This window comes from Mesocricetus auratus, unplaced genomic scaffold, assembly GCF_017639785.1.
Source record: "Mesocricetus auratus isolate SY011 unplaced genomic scaffold, BCM_Maur_2.0 Super-Scaffold_100026, whole genome shotgun sequence".
NCBI lineage: Eukaryota > Metazoa > Chordata > Mammalia > Rodentia > Cricetidae > Mesocricetus > Mesocricetus auratus.
Genome location: NW_024429207.1, coordinates 16202363 through 16221624, shown reverse-complemented (window position 1 = coordinate 16221624; position 19262 = coordinate 16202363). Strand labels below are relative to the sequence as shown.

The 19262-nt window shown below is 43.4% G+C and overlaps 1 protein-coding gene across 5 annotated transcripts in view; it reads left to right on the top strand.

Moving 5' to 3' along the window:
• Trmt9b (tRNA methyltransferase 9B (putative)) overlaps window positions 1-19262 on the top strand; it is a 64162-nt gene that overhangs the window by 22226 nt on the left and 22674 nt on the right. For 2 of the 5 annotated variants that reach the window (XM_013110703.3, XM_040731813.1), the window contains exons 3-4: window positions 2923-3140; window positions 13415-13569. In XM_013110703.3, the coding sequence (XP_012966157.1) occupies window positions 13416-13569 (154 nt within the window). In that variant the 5' untranslated portion in view covers window positions 2923-3140; window position 13415. Of the gene's footprint in view, window positions 1-2922; window positions 3141-5108; window positions 5165-6042; window positions 6170-13414; window positions 13570-18065; window positions 18185-19262 lie in introns of those variants that run through there. The other 3 variants (XM_040731812.1, XM_013110704.3, XM_040731814.1) reach the window with 3 other exon arrangements.

Sequence of the window (19262 nt, the reverse complement as noted above, 5' to 3'; positions counted from 1 at the left end):
GCGGGTAGCTTTGTGGCATTGACTCCTACAATGATGAGTGATTGTGTCTGATACTGCTGTCGGAACCATCGTGAGATCTGATTCTTTGATCTCTGCACAGACTGGAAGCTGGTTTTATCAAATTGACACCAGCAGGGATTGCCTCAGGGAAGCTGGTCTCTCTATTTCCATTTCCCTTAAATTTTGTATTTGATTTTTCTTGCTCTTTTCTGGCATTTTCTAATCTGTGAAATCAAAATGAATTATAATCTAGTTATCACGAAGAAGACTGAGCCATCGCCTGTGGAGGAGCAACCTGTTACCTGTTAACGGGTCTCTGTGTTGGAACTCTTGGTTCTGTGTGTGTGTGTGTGTGTGTGTGTGTGTGTGTGTGTGTGTGTGTCCCCGTGTCCTCATCCTCCTCCCATAACTTCCCATGTTCACAATCCCCACCTGGAGGTTATTCTACTCATTTAGATTGTGAGGATCATATTCCACTCCAAAGTAGAAGTTCATTTAGACAAAGAATCCCACATCCCCTGCTGTACCCTTCCCTTCAATAGACTGCTTCTTCAGAGACAGCTGACAGGCGTCGTTGTAATCACAGAGGGGGCGGTGTATTTGTTGTTTTCAAGCCCAGCTTCGTGGGCATTCTGTTGGAACTCTTGCATTCCTCTCCTTCCCTTCTCGACTGAGATCTCTCTGGTGGATCTCGGGGAGTTTCTGTGTAGAGTTCTGAGACTGTTTCACCTGTGTCATCATTTAGGAGTCACAGCGTTTGTGTCGCGCCAAGCTGCAGAAGCAGCTCTTGCTATCTGTGCTTTCCATCGTCAGTCAGTCCTTTTCCACTCAGTCATTATTCTTTGCTGATCTGCATCAGGCTAGAGTCTAGACAGTGGGCAACTGCATGCTCTGGTTTTAGTCTTGAGGGGCTTTGCTCTTCTCTTTTCCCTGAGCTTCAGATCAGAGGATGGGTCCTGGAGAACACTTTGAGATAAATATGCTTGAATTTGAAATGGAGGGGCCGGTCCCACTGCAGAGTCACCTTCTCTGTGAGCTCAAGTGGCACATTCAATGTTGCCGATATAATGCACATGGCAAGACCAAGAGAAAGGTGGGGGAAGCCACATGCACCCCACTCAGCCATCCTGACACTTGCTGCATGTACCAAAAGGTGTATGTTGTAACCTTTTATGTATGGAGAACATAGACAAGGATCTGCCCCGCACAGACAATGGCAGCTGATAGAGACTGAAGTCTTGGTAGCCTCATGTATAAGATCAGCAATGAAGACAGAAGCATTGATTATGGAGTGGACTCCTCCCCGACACCAGGCTGCTCTTAGAATCTCATTCATTACCCCCATAATCTCTATGTTACTAAGAGATTTTTGGTGTGTAGGTCACTTTTGCTTTTTTAGTTGTTTTTTTTAAGTTGTTGAAAGCCTTTGATGGATTCTTTGATAACCTAATTAAAAAATAAGTATGAACTATCCTGGTTGACTGGGGGTGCTCATCAAAATTATAAGGGAGTGATAGATACTGTGGACAAATATGACCCTGAATGACCTAATGCAATTGGTAATATTATCTCAAATAAAATTTATTTTTACTGAAAACTATTCTTTTTCATACAATATATTCTGACCATTGTTCCCCTCTGTCATCTCCCAAGCTCCCCACACTTCAAACCCCAGGCCTTCTTTCTCTCTTTTTTCAGATGATAAATGGGCAATTAAAACAAAGCAAAACAAACAATCCAACAAACCAGAATAAAACAAAACAAATTTTTAAAAAACAAAGAGCTGAGAAATGCACACATATGTGCGCGCACGCACACATACACACACACACAAACAAACAAACAATACTACAAAACTACAAAAACACAAAATCAGACACAATAACATGCAAGCAAAAAAACAAGTAAGGAAAAAAAAATACCTGACAGCAATATGAGACAAAAAAAAATATCTCCAGAAATACCATTGAGTTAGTTTTATGTTGGCCATCTACTGCCAGGCAGGGAGCCTGCCTTTAGGTGTAGTTTGTATTCTCAGTGAGACTCCCTTGGAGAAAATGAAGGTATCTTCTTGGGTAAGTTTGAGAGTTGGTGCCCATTTCTCTCTCTCAGTGCCAGGGCCCCATCTAGCTTTGACCTGTGCCAAGGTGTCTGTGAGGTCGTGTACACACCATCCCTGTTGCGTGTGGGAGGGACCGTTTCCTTGGTATCGTCCATCTTCTTTGTCTTCCAATCTCCCCACCTCCTCTTCTGCAGAGCTCCCTGAGTCCTGAGGAGAGGAGTTTGATGGAGACATCCCATTTAGGACTGAGCGTTGCAAGGTCTCTCTTTCTCTGTGCCTTGTCCAGGTGTGGGTCTCTTCATTAGTTCCCACTCCTGCAGGAGGAAGCTTCTCTGAAGATGGCTGAGTGAGACACTGATCTATGAGTGTAGGAGTGAACCCCACAAAGCTATCCACCCATCAGGGCGGGGACAAGGTAGAGATAAAAGGAAAAGGGGCTTCCCTTTTCTCCTGGAAGCCAGCCATGCTTCTAACTCCTGGTCTGTGCGACTCCCTCTCTCTGGTAAATAAATATATTGTTTTCCCTATATAGTATCAAATATCGTTATATATGAGTATAGCAGACTGTCATTAGGGCTCATTTTATTGCTGCATACCTTTAGCGGAACAATAGTATTGAGTAGATGTAGAGATGTCTTTCCCTACTTATAATTTTGGGTAAAAGTACTGCCTGCTTTACAGAAAGATTAAAAACTGATTTTACAAACTGACCTGATAGTTCTAGCACATTCCACATATTAGCCTTTCTTTGTAGTTCCCACCTCCTTGAGTGATTGATACATAGGTCACAGGGTCATCCTGGCAGTAGCAGGTTCCATATTCTTACTTTGTAACTGGCCTGTTTTTGTTTTTCCTTGTAGAGCCTGTATTTCCTTCAGTAACTCACCCTGAGCGTCAGGTCCTTCGAAGGGCTAGGGATGGCTCTCACTGACTTCACTCCTGCTCCTTTCATGTGTGTTACATGTATGTTACGTATGTGTTGAGAGAGTCATGAGAAACAGCCGTCGCTCTCTGAGGAAAGAAACTGCCGTGGTTTACAAGACAAGAAGTAACTGGCTGTGATCGCAAGATGATCCAGGTTAGTAGTTCCCCACGCTTCCCGTAACTCAAATTCCACATGAGGTCTCTGTGGTGTGTGTAAGCATTAAGTCTAGTTAGTGCCATTCTTTTAGTTCATGTGTGGCGATGTGCTGGAAAGTAGGTTGAAGCCTCATTTTTTGCACTGGGTAGGAGAGGGAAACATTTGAAAATAGTTTAGTGAGTGAATAAAAGCTGTACAAACAAATTTGGTATTTGGTTGTGCTTTTCTAAGGTATAAACACACACACACACACACACACACACACACACACACACACACACACACACATTGGTTTTTCAAGACAGTGTTTCTGTGTCCAGCACTGACTTTTCTGGAACTGGCTGGCCTTAAACACATAGATCTACCTGCTTCTGCCTGGTGAGTACTGGGTTTGAAGGTGTTGTGCCGTCACTGCCTGACTTGATACAAACATAATTTTAAAGGATAGATTTTGTAAGTAATTAGTTGTTGCTTGAAGTAGCATGCAAAGTTTGAAAGTGCAGTAAAGGTTACCTGTTCTAAGGAAGTTTTGTCATTGTTCTGATCGACTTGTATTTTCACTCCAGAACTACAGCTGGGTATTTCCAATATCTTGGAAATGTAAAGCACAGTTTGAAGCTGCCTTTTTATTAGATACCATGTCTTCTCTAGCATTTATAATACTTGATCTTATTGTTAGTTTAAGATGTGTGCCAATTATATGCGAAAGGGGTTTCCATAAAATCTCAATGGACAAAGCATATTAATCACAGAGCAAGGGACCTGAGTTTTCACTCTACTGACCTCTGAGAACTTTCTGGGCCTCGGGCATAATACTGACAGCTTCAGCCTAAGGGCTCCTTGCCTTGAGTAAAAAGTGCCGTCTGAGGAGTGGAGACAAAGAAACAGCCATTCATTCATTTGCTCTGTAATGATTCAGTGATGCTCTGTGTCCAGCACTATCGGAGACAATGTGGTTGGTTCGTGAATTATGTATGATATATCATGTATGTGCATCACATGTATCTCCTGCGCCAGGGCCCACATTCTAAGTTTGTAGACCAGTTGGATACATACAGTTTAAAATCCTTCTAGGGTGTCTCTTGCCTCTGGAACAAAGCTTACATTCCTCATTCACTGTTGAAACCCACCATGATATGGCTCCTAAATCAATGGTTTGGACAGGATATGAGTGTGTCTACTGAAGCTTCCAGGCTGGAGCTTGGTCCAAGTGTGGTATGCTAGAGATACTGTAAGAAAACTGGTCCAGCCTTGGCAAGAATAGAGGTTCCAATCTGCTTTAAATCATGGAGAGGCGGGGGAATGATACATTATAGCCAGCAAGTCAGGAACATCATGCTGTGATTGGAAAAGAGTATGCTTTTGGGGATAACCCTAAGCCTTCCCAGAGTTCCTTAGACCACTGTGGGTCAAGGGCAATGTCTGCCTCCTGGTGACCCAGCAGGAGACCTTGTCCCTGGGAGCACTGTCATTTCTTCTGAGTACTTTTACCCAGTGGCCTTCAAGAAGTGTTATACCTGGGTAAAAGAAAACAAAGCTTTCATTTTGTTTCGTTTACGGTCACATCACAAATCCAGAGTTTGCTTTTGAAATTGTGGCCGTTGTTGCTTGCTCTTCTTCTCAGCCCAGAAGTTTGACATCCAAAGGTTACTCATGGTGGGGACATATGGGAGCACTGGCCTACAGGGACACACAAGGGAGTCTTGGGGTGAGGAGTGTGCTCATTATCTTAAACGACTGTGTAGTTTTACAGATGAGGTTCTGTGTTGCTTTGAATAAAAACAGCCCCCACTGGCTCATAGGGAGTGGCACTATTAGGAGTGGCCTTGTTGGAGGAAGTGTGTCCCTAAGGGGTGGGCTTTGAGGTCTCAGATGCTCAAGCTGTGTCCAGCAGTATGGCACTCTCTTCCTGCTGCCTGCCAATCCAGGTGCAGAACTCTCAGCTCCTTCTCCGGCACCATGACTGCCTGCACGCCGCCATGCTTCCTGCCATGACAATAATGGACTAAACCTCTGAAACTGTAAGCCAGCCCCAATTAAATGTTTTCTTTTATAAGAATTGTCATGGTCACGGTGTCTGTTCACAGCAATAAAAACCCTATCTACAACAGGTATTTTCATTATGTGCAGACTGTTGCCTGTAAGCCCTGCCTAGATGAGACTGATTTAAAATTCAAAAATTAAGATGAAATATCCCTGAATTGTCGAGTTTCATCATTCATTTCCATATTAAACATGTTTTAGGATGTGCTGTGTAGGTCAGTGGTAGGGTACAAGTGAGCATGAGAAAGAATGGTAGAGAGTGTTAGAGAGTTTCTGGTTTAAGTAAGACCCTGGATTCTGTCAGCATGACCAACACACACACACACACACAGAGAGAGAGAGAGAGAGAGAGAGAGAGAGAGAGAGAGAGAGAGAGAGAGAGAGAGAGAGAGAGACTGAAGTTAGGGTTGTGCCATCTCAAAGTAAGCCAAATTGTCATATTGTCTATTTTACACTGATGTCACTGTAACTTTCGAAAGGGCCATTTGGTTGTAATTTCCTACATGCATCAAGACACAAAGGTTGTTTCGGAAAGAATGTCCTCTGCCTACCAGGCCTTGTCACCACAGACTCATGACTGGAGATGCAACAAATCTGTATAAACAACGTCTCTGGAGGAACCCTTATCTTCCACAAGCGCTCACCTACCCCCACATGTATCTCTTGGTAACAACCCTAGACTTTACTCCCCTGGCCCATTGTTCATTGGTCTTTGTCATTGTTCATTGGTCTTTGCCTTTGTTCATTGGTCTTCGCCATTTCTCCACATATTTATTGCTCTTTGTCTAAAAAACATCACAGGGCTCTCTCATGAAGATCCCTTTTATGTGCAAAACTAATAAAACCTTCCTTGCAGAGACTTGGGAAAGTGATCCAGAAAATCACACTCTGCTTAAAGATTTTCTTCTCAGAAGTAGTCCTCATCTTTTCCAATCATGATTGACACCCGCAGACAGTCACGTGGCTCTGCCTGACTGGAGAAGGTAAAGTGTTTAATCACACACGCAGAAGAGATAATCCAACACTTGTGATTGCTTAATGAGGACCCTGCTGCTAGGAGCAGGGATTGCTAATGTCCTTCTAGCGGGTCCCCAGCCAGGCACCTGCTCTGTTAACTTCCCATTATTTCCTCTCCTCTCTTTAATGCTCTTAGGAATAAAGGCTGCAAATGAAAGAAAGCAAGAACCCTAGAGCTTTGGTGTCAGAAGTCGCTGGATTAGGGAAGGCTGATGGTGTCAAGATCAGAAACCCAACAAGCTTCAATTGAGGCTCCCACTCTGCCCTGGGAGGGTTAGGATTAGTTGCTGGGACCATAGGAACACAGATCACAGAGACTGGATTTGGACTTCCTGCTACTCCCACTCTCTCCTCTCCTCTCTCCTCTCTGTTTGCGCCCCACACCCGGACCTCATTCCGTCTACTACTTGGAGATGGGTCTTTACCATATGGCAGGGAAGATGGAGCCAACAGCTTGACCTTTACATCTTTCCAACTCTGACATCAGAGGCAAAGCCTCTCCCTGTTGAGGACCACACTGGGTACCTGCAGAAGGGCCCTCCTGAGCCTGTCTCACCCACCCACCCTGACCAATGACTGTGTCCCGGAATGTGGGTCACATGCGTAGCTACCGCTACATCACAAGCTCATCCAGGCAGGGCAAGACACAAGTTCTGGGAAGAAGGGCGTAGCAAAACAAAACAATAACTACTCTGAAAAGTTAGGCATGCCTAGAATGATGTTTTAATGTAGGCAATGCAGCCCTGTTACCCTCCCACCTCACCAACTTAAAACCACTTCCCACTGGGTTGAGAAGAAGATCTGAGTTAGTGCTGAGTTTCAGCACATAGCTTCTCCCCACCGTCCCCATCTCTCCTGACTCACCAGTAACACATGGACCTTTGCTCCCCAAACATGTTTCAACCTAGAGGACACTTAGAGTAGGTATCTGCCTTACAGTCACTTACTTTCTAGTCATGAGTGCCGTCCTTCTTCCTCTTTCCCTCCCCTTCTCCCCTCTCTTACACACACACACACACACACACACACACACACACACACATATATATATATATATATATATATATATATATATAATTGTTGTTTTACCTGCATGTATGTCTATGTGAGGGTATCAGATCCCTTGGAACTGGAGTTACAGACAGATGTGAGCTGCCATGTGGGTACTGGGAATTGAACCCAGGTCCTCTGGAAGAGCAGCCAGTGCTCTTAACCTCTGAGCCGTGTCTCCAGCCCCTAGAAAACTTGTTTTTACATATTTAGAGTTTTAAAAAGAAAACAAAAAAACAGGAAAGAAACTCTAGAACATAAGCGGGTGATCGCCAGGAGCCAGGAGCCAGAATCTCAGATCTGACTTTTCTGGAACCAGAAAGGGAGAGAGTTGCATGTGACAGGGCTTAGGGGAAAGTGGGAAGCAAAGAAAAATAGCAAGCAGCAGAGTAGTCTGACTACAACTTCCTAGACCCAAGGTTGGGGTGGGGGGGTCACCGTGGAGGGCAGGCGGGGGAGAGGCGTGGTCTGGCTACAACTTCCTAGACCCAAGGTTGGGGTTGGGGGGGTCACCGTGGAGGGCGGGCGAGGGAGAGGCAAGAGTGTGGCAGTGTATGTGAACTTTCATCCCCTTCTTCCCAGAGTCCGTTCCTCCTCTTGATGTCCATATCCTTTGCATGTGGACTGCCCCCAAAGTCGCATGTGCCAATGCTCCTGATGACAAAAGAGGGAGGTGGAGGCCTTGGGAGGTGGGTCCTGGTTGGAGAAGGTAGGCCAGTGGGGGTGTCCCCTTGAAGCATACGCTTTACCCCAGCCCCTTCCTCTACCTCTTTCCCTTGGCTTCCTGGCTGCCATGTGGTGAATGGTCTTGCTTAGCTGTGTGCCCCTGCCTGATGCTCTACCCCAACTCATGAGCGCTAAGCAACCGGACCAAGTGTCCATGGTAATATGAGCCAAAATAAACTTTTATTCCTTTTAAGCTGGTCATGTCAAGTATTTCATCATAGTGAAGCTAATTCAGCCATTGGGTTTTGTCATCATATTTGTTTTATTGTTGTTGTTGTTGTTGTTCATGTTTGGCTTTGTTTGTGCAGGGATTGCATTGTTGTATAGACTGCTTAACTAGTAACACTAGCTGTTAGTATCCCTGAACACTCCTTTCTTGAAGTGTAAAGCAATCATTTCCAAATGTTCTGTCATTTAAAACAGAGCAATTTAATACTCGGGTTTCCTCTTCAGCTCACATAGAAAGAAGCAATTTGCCCGTCTTAGGGAAGATGAGTGGCAAGAAAGACAAAGGGACTGGAGGGAAGACTATCTCACGGCTGACTAGAATGCACTTGAAATTTCAGGTTGGGAACTAAAGAACTTCAGACTCAGGCCAACACTGTGAAGTGACAGTTGTCTTGGTGTTACATTGCCATGAGACAATGGTCTAGACAGAGGAGCTAGAACTAGGTCATAGAGTAGGCTGTCCCCTCTTCCTGTTCCTTTCCATTCAGTCTCTCATGCTGTTAAAACCCTACAGTTACATCTCTTGTGCAGAACAGTTTTTCCCTTGTCTCATTTACGAGTGCATGGTTCAAACTGGACTCTGACAATCGTGAAGCACCTGTGCTCTTGGGGTCCCGCTGGTCCTTTGGTTTAGATTCCCCAGGCTGAGCCAGCTCCACCTGTGATCATGTTCTCCATGGGGCTAGGTTTCACCCTGGCTCCAGACAGCATAGCAGAGTAGATTACCAGTGACGACAGCGCTACTCTGCTTTCTTCTACAGAACCTGCAGTCAGAGGAGTCGCTGAAATAACATGGATGCAGAGAGGTACTCTGGAGAGACTTCCTTTGCTTCAGGGACTTCCTTGAAGTGGAAGTCTCTGGAGTGACATTCTCCCAAATATTCTGTGCACGTCATTCTCTTGAAAGACGAGAAACAAAAAAGGAATAGCATAGGGCCAGGGATTTTGAGAAATGGGTGATTTAACAAACCAACTGGGACTCTTTATCCGAAACCCATAGCATGCTGACGAGCCACATCTCAAAGGGGAGAAACATGGGACTTTGACACCTGACCCTTTTGATCTGGAATATTTTGCAGGCCTGGAATTTTGTGACACAGAATCTCAAGTGTCATATTCACAATCAATAATTGACTCTGCAGCATTGAAACCTTGCATGTGATACTATAAAAACAAAATGGATTCACCCTGCTCACTCATTTCAAGGCAGCAGTCTCCAAGGTTACTTGCTTTTGGTAGAAGCCAGCCAATTTGGGAGAGCACTCAGAGAAAAGTCTCCAAGGGATGCTGTTTGGATACTTGATAATCTGCACTTAAATTGGAACATTTTTTGTTTACTTTGGTATTTTATCTTTCACCGTTTAAAAAAATTCTTCTCTAATACATTACATCCCAACCATAATTTCCCCTCCCTCCACTCCTCCTCCATTTCCCTTCAAAAAAAAAGAGCATTCCTCCCAAGGATGTCAGCCAAACATGGCATAACAAGTTACAATGATACTAGGTACAACCCTCATATTAAGGTTGGATGAGAAAACCCAGTAGGAAGAAAGGGGTCTCAAGTGCAGGCAAAAGAGTCAAAAGCACTCCCTACTCCTACAAGAACACCAACCTAATAGCCATAATATATATGCAGAGGACCCTTATGTAGGTCAGGGTCCCTGATTGTCGGTTCATTTTCTGAGCCCTGCTGTGAACCATGTTCTTGTGGTGAAATCAGAGCCAATTGTAATAATGTACATTGGGAGGGATCCAGTCTATGCCTTTTGCCACTTACATTTTACCTTATTGTAGTTGTCAGAGTTATTTGTTCTAAGGCTCTCCAAAATATATGGTCCAATTGATTCCCTGAAAGGGCTGTGACATTCAAATAGACCAGTTGCTGAGATGGAAATTTTGATTGTTGCTGGAGTTTTCTTTCCTGTTTTCTCCCACTGCCACTTCAGCCACAAATGAACATACAAAGATGCTATATTAATTACTAAACTGTTGGCCAGTAGCTAGGGCTTCTTATTAGCTAGCTCTGTCTTGATTATTAACACATTTCTATTAGTGTAAGCATTTCCACATGATCTTATCTTACCAGAGAATGCATGGCATGTCCTATCCTCCCGGTATCTATATGGCGCCCCTTGTGACACCTCTTTCCCAGCCTTCTCCTCGGCTCCTAGCCGCACCTATCTTCCTTCCTCTATTGGCTATTGGTCAAACAGTGTTTTACTCATCAACCAATAAGACAAACATATATACAGAACATCCCCCATCATTTTGACTTAGAAGGAAAGTAAGCAGGGGCTGAGGAGATGGCTTGATGGGTAAATCGCATGCTGCACAGGCAAGCAGAAGAGCAGGAGTTCAGGCCCTTGGCACCATATAAATGCCAGTGTGCATGCGAGCGGGTATGCCTGCAACCCAGTGCTTGGGAGCTAGAGATGAGGGATCCCTGGAGCAAGCTGGCTAGCTAGACTAGCTAGGTCAGCAAGCTTAGTGAGAGATCCTGCCTCGGTGTATAAGATGGAGAGCTACCAGACAAGACACCCAGAGTCAACCTTTGGCTTCTATACCTGTGTATTCACACACGCAAACATGCATGTATATATAAGCATGCATACCACATATAAGACACATGCACAAGTAAACAAAGAAATGAATGGACAGAAGAAAATGATGAAGTATTTTGAGGATTCTTCTGTGTGGAGAGTTGAGTCCTTGTATATCTGTAGAGATGGACCTGAGTTGGGTGGTAAGGGAATGAGGAAAATGTGGACAGACACACAGACAGAAATAACTGGAGTCAGGTGGCCGGGCTCTTGGCTGGAGAAACCAAGACATCCTGTAAGGTCAATATGTTTACTGTATGGGGTTGACCAGGCAGGGTTACTACATACAGCTGGACAAGGAAGAGGGGTTATGGCATGCAGATTACCAAGTGTTTGTGGAAGAGACAAGTTTCACTGACTTCTGTAGACATCTTTGGAGAAGTAATCTTCAGGCTGTAAATATCCATGGAGAGGGAGCTATGACAGCTGTTTTCTGCGCACACTGTCCACACATGAACTCGAGGAGAGGAAGGCTTTGTCATTTCCTTCTAGCCTCCCCCAGGTTTGGAAGCAAAGAGGAGGCGTTGCCATTTCTTCTGGGTCTGAGGTCCTTGACATGGCCCTGCCCATGCCAATCTATACACACTCACTAAGAATTCTATCTGCTCAAGGCTTCCTACAGTAGAGGGCTAAAGTTAGTAGAAATACTTTGTAAATCCCACTGAGGGTGCTATAGAAGCTGGATCAGCTTGGGGACAAGTTGCATTAGAACTCACAAATTGTTTACTCTGTGGCGAGAGTTTGTTTGGATCTTCCTCTGGGCAGATCCCTGGAGACTAAGGCTGCCCTGGAGACAATGTCTTCATTTGGTGATAATTAGGGGGATCATTGTTTCAGGGAAGAACTAGTAGTGGATACTGAAACTGGTGGGTGAGCTGTCTTATGGGTGCTGGGAATTGAACCTGGGTCCTCTGGAAGAGCAGTCAGTGCCCCTAACCACTGACCCATCTCTCCAGCCCATAAGTTACTTTTAAAATACAAAGATGCATTACTTTTTACAAAGAGGTAACAAGCCAGATAGCCAAGTGGTCCTGACTTCTCAACATGGAGATGGATGGCACTATACCCAGACAATAGCCAAGGATAATATGTTCTCTAGTCACAGTGCTATGTGTATGACTACAGATATCGGGTCCCCTCACTTCCCACACTCCCCAGGGTGACCATTCCTCCCCCACTAAAGCCAGTGCTACTTTTTTATGGACTTTGCTCAGTGTTGAGGGTCTTCAACACTAAGTGAGACCAACTTCTGTGGCCTAGGGCCCTCCAGATAATGAGGGAGGCCTGTCCAAAAAGCTATTACAGAACTGTGTGCAACATGCAACAGACACAACAAATCTCGGAGATACCCAGAGGGCCAAATGCTCTTTTAAGGTATTGAAAATACTTTCATATTGATTGGTAAAAGCCACTCTCCGAACCTCTAGCCATTTCTCTCTGGTATTCCTCGATTTCATACCACAGAATAATTAATGAGCAGGTGCCTAGTAGCAAGGACCTGGCCGCTACTCTTGTAAATTTCCCATCCTTTCTTCTGGCCCTTATCCTTCCTGGAGGAGGGGATGCCTGTGCTAGGGAAAGTTTGTGATCTGCCCAGCTCCTGTTTGACCTGGAATGTGTCATATCTGGGAAGCCTTGGACTGTTGGTTAAGACTATGAGAAATGAACCCGAAGAGATGAGTTGAGGTCAGCTCACAGAGGACATTGCAAGGCCTCCTGAGCCAGATGAACTTCATTGGACACCTATAAAGACCTTGGAGGATGCCCAAACTGGGAAACAACATGATTGGATGGACATTTCAACTAAGTAAATTTAAGTGGTCTAGATAGATAGATAGATAGATAGATAGATAGATAGATAGATAGATAGATAGATAGATAGATAGGTAAATTCGAGTGCCAGGAAGTCTGTGTGCAGGCTGTTGAAATAGCTCAGATCAAGAACTATTTACCCAAGAAGAAGAAACAATGTACACAGAGAAATTATTGGAATCCACATAGGTTAAAAGGGTAGAATACATGAAGTATCCGTGTGTGTGTGTGTGTGTGTGTGTGTGTGTGTGTGTGTTGTAGGCCAGAGGTCATCCTCAGGTGTCATTCCTCAGATGCTATCCTTGCCAATTAAGCTAGGCTGATGGACTAGGGAGTCCACAAGGATCTGACCATCTCCATCTTCATACTTTACCAAGTGAGCCATCTCCCCAACCTCACATGGCTTCTTCTTTGGAGTGGTAGTTTCCTGCTTTAAAATTAAAAAAAAAATCTACCTCACATTAGATAGAATTTCATTCAAATGAAACCATTTGATACTAATGTTGGCCATGCTTCCGAAGTGAGGAATCGACCCTGTGTAGGAACTTAACTCTGACTAACGTATCCCCAAACCATTAGTTTCTCAAAGCAAGTAGATGAACACTACTCACTTATTGATGTTATGGTGATGATACGGAGGTTCCAGGGAATGTTTCGTTGGAGCCATAAGAAAGTACAAAGACCAGCTTAGCTTTTGCAGTTGTAGGTTTGACTCTCAGTAAGTCCGTGCCTGCTTCCACCTCTGTCTAGTTCATGCTCTTACCTGCCTGCCTCTGTTGGTCCTGCTTTCCCTAGGATGGAGCCTGAAGCTGCCCAGCTGGAGAAGCAGCATGTGCACGATGTATATGAGAGCACTGCCCCCTACTTCAGTGACCTACAGAGCAAAGCCTGGCCGCGAGTCCGCCAGTTCCTGCAGGACCAGAAACCAGGCAGCCTCATCGCTGACATTGGTAACCCAGACTTGTGTTTTGCCATGCGTGGTCTGATGTGTTCCCAGCTGCACCTATCCTTGCCATTCATATCTCATTCTAACAAGAAATGTGATGCTGTGTTGGTAGCATGCTAGACTCTAAAATATTTACTTTATAGCAAAAAAAATCTTATCATCAAAGTCATCAAGAAGGAGACAGCCCCCATCCTATAATTCTGAAAAAGCACCAACATATATTCTGAAAAAGCAGTGATCCATTCTGGGTCTCATGCATTTCCTCCATCAGAATCAACCATCACAGATGGATTAAATAAGGGTGGGAATGATGCGACATTAGTTGGGTTTGATTTAGAAACTCTCACATATGTAAGTTTTGTATACTTGGCTAATCTCGAGACATTCCATCTACGTCTATGGAAGAGACAGGCTCGTGAGATCATGAATGAAGCCTTACACCCTTACACCCTGATGGGTTCCTCCCCTATTTGTAGGCATCGAATTGTTAGGACATATATTTAATTAGGTAGTACTTCCATAATCACTGATTTACCTGGAGGACCTCAGCTCAGCATCTCTCTGAGCCGAGAAGTGGTAAGCCACAACTTAGTTTAAGACTAAGATTTAAGGTGTGGTTGGATTTCTACTTCCCACTAACTCTGCTTTTCAGGAATCCCAAGCTTGCTGTGCCCAGAAGAATCATAAGACTGTAGTTACTCATTCTTAGCCTAGGTTGGCATCACCCTTAATACTGATGAGAGAAACTGCTGTGTGTGCAGAGTGTTTGACAGAGGATATATTATTGACAGAGGGTATGAGCAGTTCAGTCTGGGAAGAGGTATGTGCCATGCTGAAGTTGGGAGTCTGAAAAAAAAAACATCTCTAGCATGTCAGTTTTTAAAAATAAATGTGGTTTCCTGGACTTGGGGCTGTGGCTCGGGGATAGCAGGCATGCTCTACATGTTCGAATCCCAGTACCACAAAAGGGGGAAAGGTATGTGGTTTTAGAGAGTAAAGTGAGTTCAGAGTTCCCGTTGTCCAAAGTCTATGCAAAGCACAGGACTTTGATATGAGTGGCAAGGAAAGGGGCGATTCACTCAGCAGATTTGGGATAGCAGTATAATAAGATGGTACTGTTATGTGGGCTGGAGAGATGGCTCAGAGGATAGGAGCACGGACTGCTCTTCCAGAGGCCCAGAGTTCAATTCCTGGCAACCACATGGTGGCTCACAACCACCTTAAATGAGATCTGGTGCCCTCTGCTGGCATGAAGGACACATGCAGGCAGAGCACTGTATACTTAATAAAATCTTAAAAAAAAAAAAAGATGGTACTGTTATTACATCTCACCCGAAAAGAAATTCCAAAATGAAAGAAAGATTTAAGCATAAGAAAATTAAATTATTGAAGAAGAGTGAAATTGTTTTTAAAATAGTCCTGAGACAAAAGGCCTCTCTATGTCTTCAGACTTCTCTTGTCCATGCTTTATTTTTAAAAAGGCTATAAAAGAAATAAATTGATTGTCATTATTTGTAGTGTGTTCTAAATGTATTGCAAACATTGGATTAGTGAACACACACTCACTGTCCTGAGGAAACATCTGGAAAGGTTCAGATACACATTAATCACACATTTTTGTCAGTTTGATGGCTTTCTTTGTATTTCTGTTTAAGGATGTCTTGTTCACTGTATATTTCTGATTTGTTAACATGGAACTCCCAGTCAACGCTTTATATTCATGCTCGAACAAAGCATTGTCTCACACATTCTGTCCCAGACACTGTACCTATCAGTGAACTCCCTGTGACTACAAGAATACTTCGGGGAGGAGGGGCGAAGTCTAAAAACCAAACACACAAAGTGCAAAAGCTTAGGTGTGAAATAAAATGTAAGAAAGACACCAATACATAGTGTTAGCTGAGATAGAATGTAGCTAGTCGAGAGCAGAGAAGAATTTATTTGGGCTTTATTAGGACGGCAATGTGGGAAACATCAAATTCCAGTAGCTGTGGGAATGTGCTCCACGGTCTTACAAAAGTGCCGTTGGTGTAACTAAAACTGCCAGGAGCTTGCCAGTTACACCTCTGTTTGCCAGGACTTGTGACTGATGTGGGAAGAGCGTGCAAGAAAGGAATTAGGCACAGTCTGTCTCTGGGCAGTTTAGTTGGAGAGGGGAAGGTGTGGTTTTTATGGATGTTTACAAAGTTGGCAGGTTTCCTCCCAGAAAATTGCAGTTGGCACAAGATCGTGGGGTCAGAGTGAGCCTGGATGGGTACCAGAGAGTTCGGTTCAAAAGTTCGCCTGTCATAAGCCTGATACATAGATGGCTCACCAGGACCTGGCAATTCGTTTCAAGTGTCCAGAACCAATTATTCCACTTTGATTTTCTTCACTGACAATAATATGAGAGCTGCGACAAGTCAGACTCTTTTTTGTTGCCATATAGTGTACATGCCTGGATGACCGTGCAAGTGGTGTGACAGCTGACTGTAGGGCTAGGAATGAGGCTTAGCAGATAGATGAACAGTGAATACAGAGTCAGCAGTGTGCAAAGACTGTACTTATAACTTTGATCCCATAAAATTAAAAGGGTTTGAAGAAGAAAGTCTGGGCGAATACATCAAGTCTAAAGATCAAAAAGTAAACTAAGTAATATATCCGCAACACTTCTAATAGAAATGTACAGAAATGTGATTCACAGGGCCTGGAGAGGTGGCTCAGAGGTTAAGAGCACTGGCTGCTCTTCCAGAGGTCCTGAGTTCAATTCCCAGGAACCACATGGTGGCTCGCAACCATCTGTAATGAGTTCTGGTGCCCTATTCTAACCTGCAGGGATACATACAGAACACTGTATACATAATAAATGAATAAGTCCTTTTTAAAAAAGAGAGAGAGAGAGAGATAATTCACTTGTACAGTGACTTGTGCAGGTAACAATTCAAAACAAATTGTTGGGTTGCTAAAGGAACATGCTAATGTGACTCTCACTGTGACCCTGTCCGCAGTCAGAATATGGGAGAAAGAAAATTTTCTTACACTATGGAACACTTTTCAAAGTTAGCATAAAGCCCCAAATCCTATTCTTAGTAACATGTGTGAACACAGAAGACCTTATGCTGAATGAAATGAGCCAGACAAAGAAAGACAAAGACTACTTGGTCTCCCTTGGATGTGAGACCTAAGGTGAATTCACAGAAACAGAGTTTAGAGAAGTGATTACCAGGGTTTGAAACAGGGATGGGGGGATTCGGGGGATGAAGCAGGTGGTGATAAGTTGGCTAAGTGATGCCCAGGTATCATTAGACAAGAGAAATAAAAAGACAAATGGTGAAAAGATATTAGCAAACGATTGCATGAAGTTGGAGAATTAAGGTATGCTTTCATATATTTGAGAAGTAATCTACATACATGGGTTTAGTTCCAATAACATACAATGAAATAAACCACTCCTGGCCATCCAGTGTCTGGACACCAAGTCACCCACACAGGCAACCCTTCCTGCCAGCTTGTTACACAATCTTGAACTATTATGTGTGACTGTAAGAGCCTTGTACCTCTGGGTATGCGGGTGGCTGGATTTCCCTTTCTTGATTACACTGATGGTTTTACAGTACGCAATCCAATATCTAGTCTTTGTCACTTTCTGTATATTGCATATTCACCTATATGAATATGTTGCCCAGGATTAAAAGCTGCATAGCATCCAGGCTAATGGTACCACATTAACAAACAATTTTTCCCTGTATTTTTGGTACCATAAATATAGGATGAATGACAGTCTCTGAATCCTTCTGTACAAATCACTGACTATATCTCTAGTAAATATGTTTTTATGCATTTGGATTCTTTAAATCATATGTGATTTATGTATCTAAACAAGTCGGTAAACAACAATGCTTTTAGATTAGAAAATAAAGGGGATGTTTTAACGTAACATTGAATTAGAGGAGAAATAATGTTGTTCTGACCAGGAAAGTTCTATTTCACTGTGCTGGATTTAGCTGATAAATGGAAGGTTGGTCGGGAGGGGAAGAGCCACGTTAGTAATAAGGCAGAAAATTGAAAGATGGGCACTTTCTCCAGAACCAGGCCTGCTAGCTAGGGACTGTCGGCATGAGGCTTTTAAAGGAATGCTGATGACATCACATCAGCAAAGCAGGCACTGAGACAGCTATAATTTTAGGATAGTCTGGTTTTTCTGATACATTGGCTGCTGTTATCTGTAGACCACTGAGTGCACTGGGCTCTGTAAATCTAAATAAAAGTTTTTAATTAGAAAGCCATGACTCATCTTCTATTTCAGTTTATCCCCCTGGGGATAGCTAATTCTGCAGCCAATTGTTAGGATAATATGGGCAATGTGTGTGTGATGTATCTGAGTGAAAAACTGTCACTTTGTATGATATATCCTAATAAAAATTGAAATCAAGTTGTTGGGATATAGAAAGTGTATCTCCCCACCCCTCTAGACGACTAGCTGCCCCTCACACCTCTCCACCACCCCCACATACCCCATAGGAAGAAAGATGGACATGTTTGCCTCGGCACAGAAGAAGACAGGAAAACTGCTTTCCCATCCCCTGTTTTATATGGTCTGGAGAAGTGATCTATGAGAGCTGTACTTGTGGCTTGAATGGGTGAGTTTAATAAGTCTATAGCAAGAAAAAAATACAAAGACAATAGCTAGACAGAAGAGGCAGGTAGACAGCAAACATCCTCAAATCATTTACAATGTCCAGCAGAGAGACCATCATCAAATCTTGTTTACAACATCCAGCAGAGGGGTTGTGGTGAAAGAATGTCTCACTATATAGCCCAGATGGCGTGAAGCGGCCATCTTCCTGTCTCAGCTGAGATTACAGGTGTCTGCTCCTATACCATTCAGGAAGCATGAAGGACAGAGATTAAGGAAACATAGAGAATAGCATAAATGATCAGAATGTCAGTGGTTCAACAGCAGAAACACCGGGACATTTCCTGGAAGCACTGCAACAGACCCATGTGGTCATGTAATTTACCCGGAAGTGACTGGTTCATTGACTATCTATTGCATGCAGAGTGGAGGGCAGTGTGTGAATTGAAGTCATTACCAAGATCCATTCATAAAGTAAGAGAAAGACCAAAGCTGGATTCTTTTTCAGCAAGATTCTGCTCATAATTAACTCCAGAAATACCTGCCCTAATAACAATGAAAATGGTATTTTTGTGTTCAAAATGAATTCTTTAACAATTAAGATTCCTCTTGACTTTTATCTGTCAGCATTCTCAGTTTCAATGGTTGTCTTTCATTGGCATTAATTCTCTGATGGCCTTTCCTTCATTTGATGCAATAAAAATTAAGAATACCATCCCCGTGTGGCTAGACTATCCTTGGCCAATGACAGAGATCCTCAACTCTGGACTCAAGAGATGAATTTAAAATGTGCATAATACTTGTCTCTTTAGAAGAAAAAATAGAAAAAGAACTCTTTTAGGTGAGATATTAACAAAGAACTATTTTTTTTTACATGTAGTTGTTTCTGGTCTGAGTATGTGGGGTCCTGGGTTCAATTCCAAGCACAAAAAAACAAGTAGTATATTTCTACAAACTTTAGAAAAATATTCATTTTGTAATTTTCAGCAAACATTCACTCATCTTGACCTAAAAGGTTCTGATGAACTGGTGTCATGCTCTGTGATCTTCTATAGACCTTTTGTGGTACAGAATACAAAACT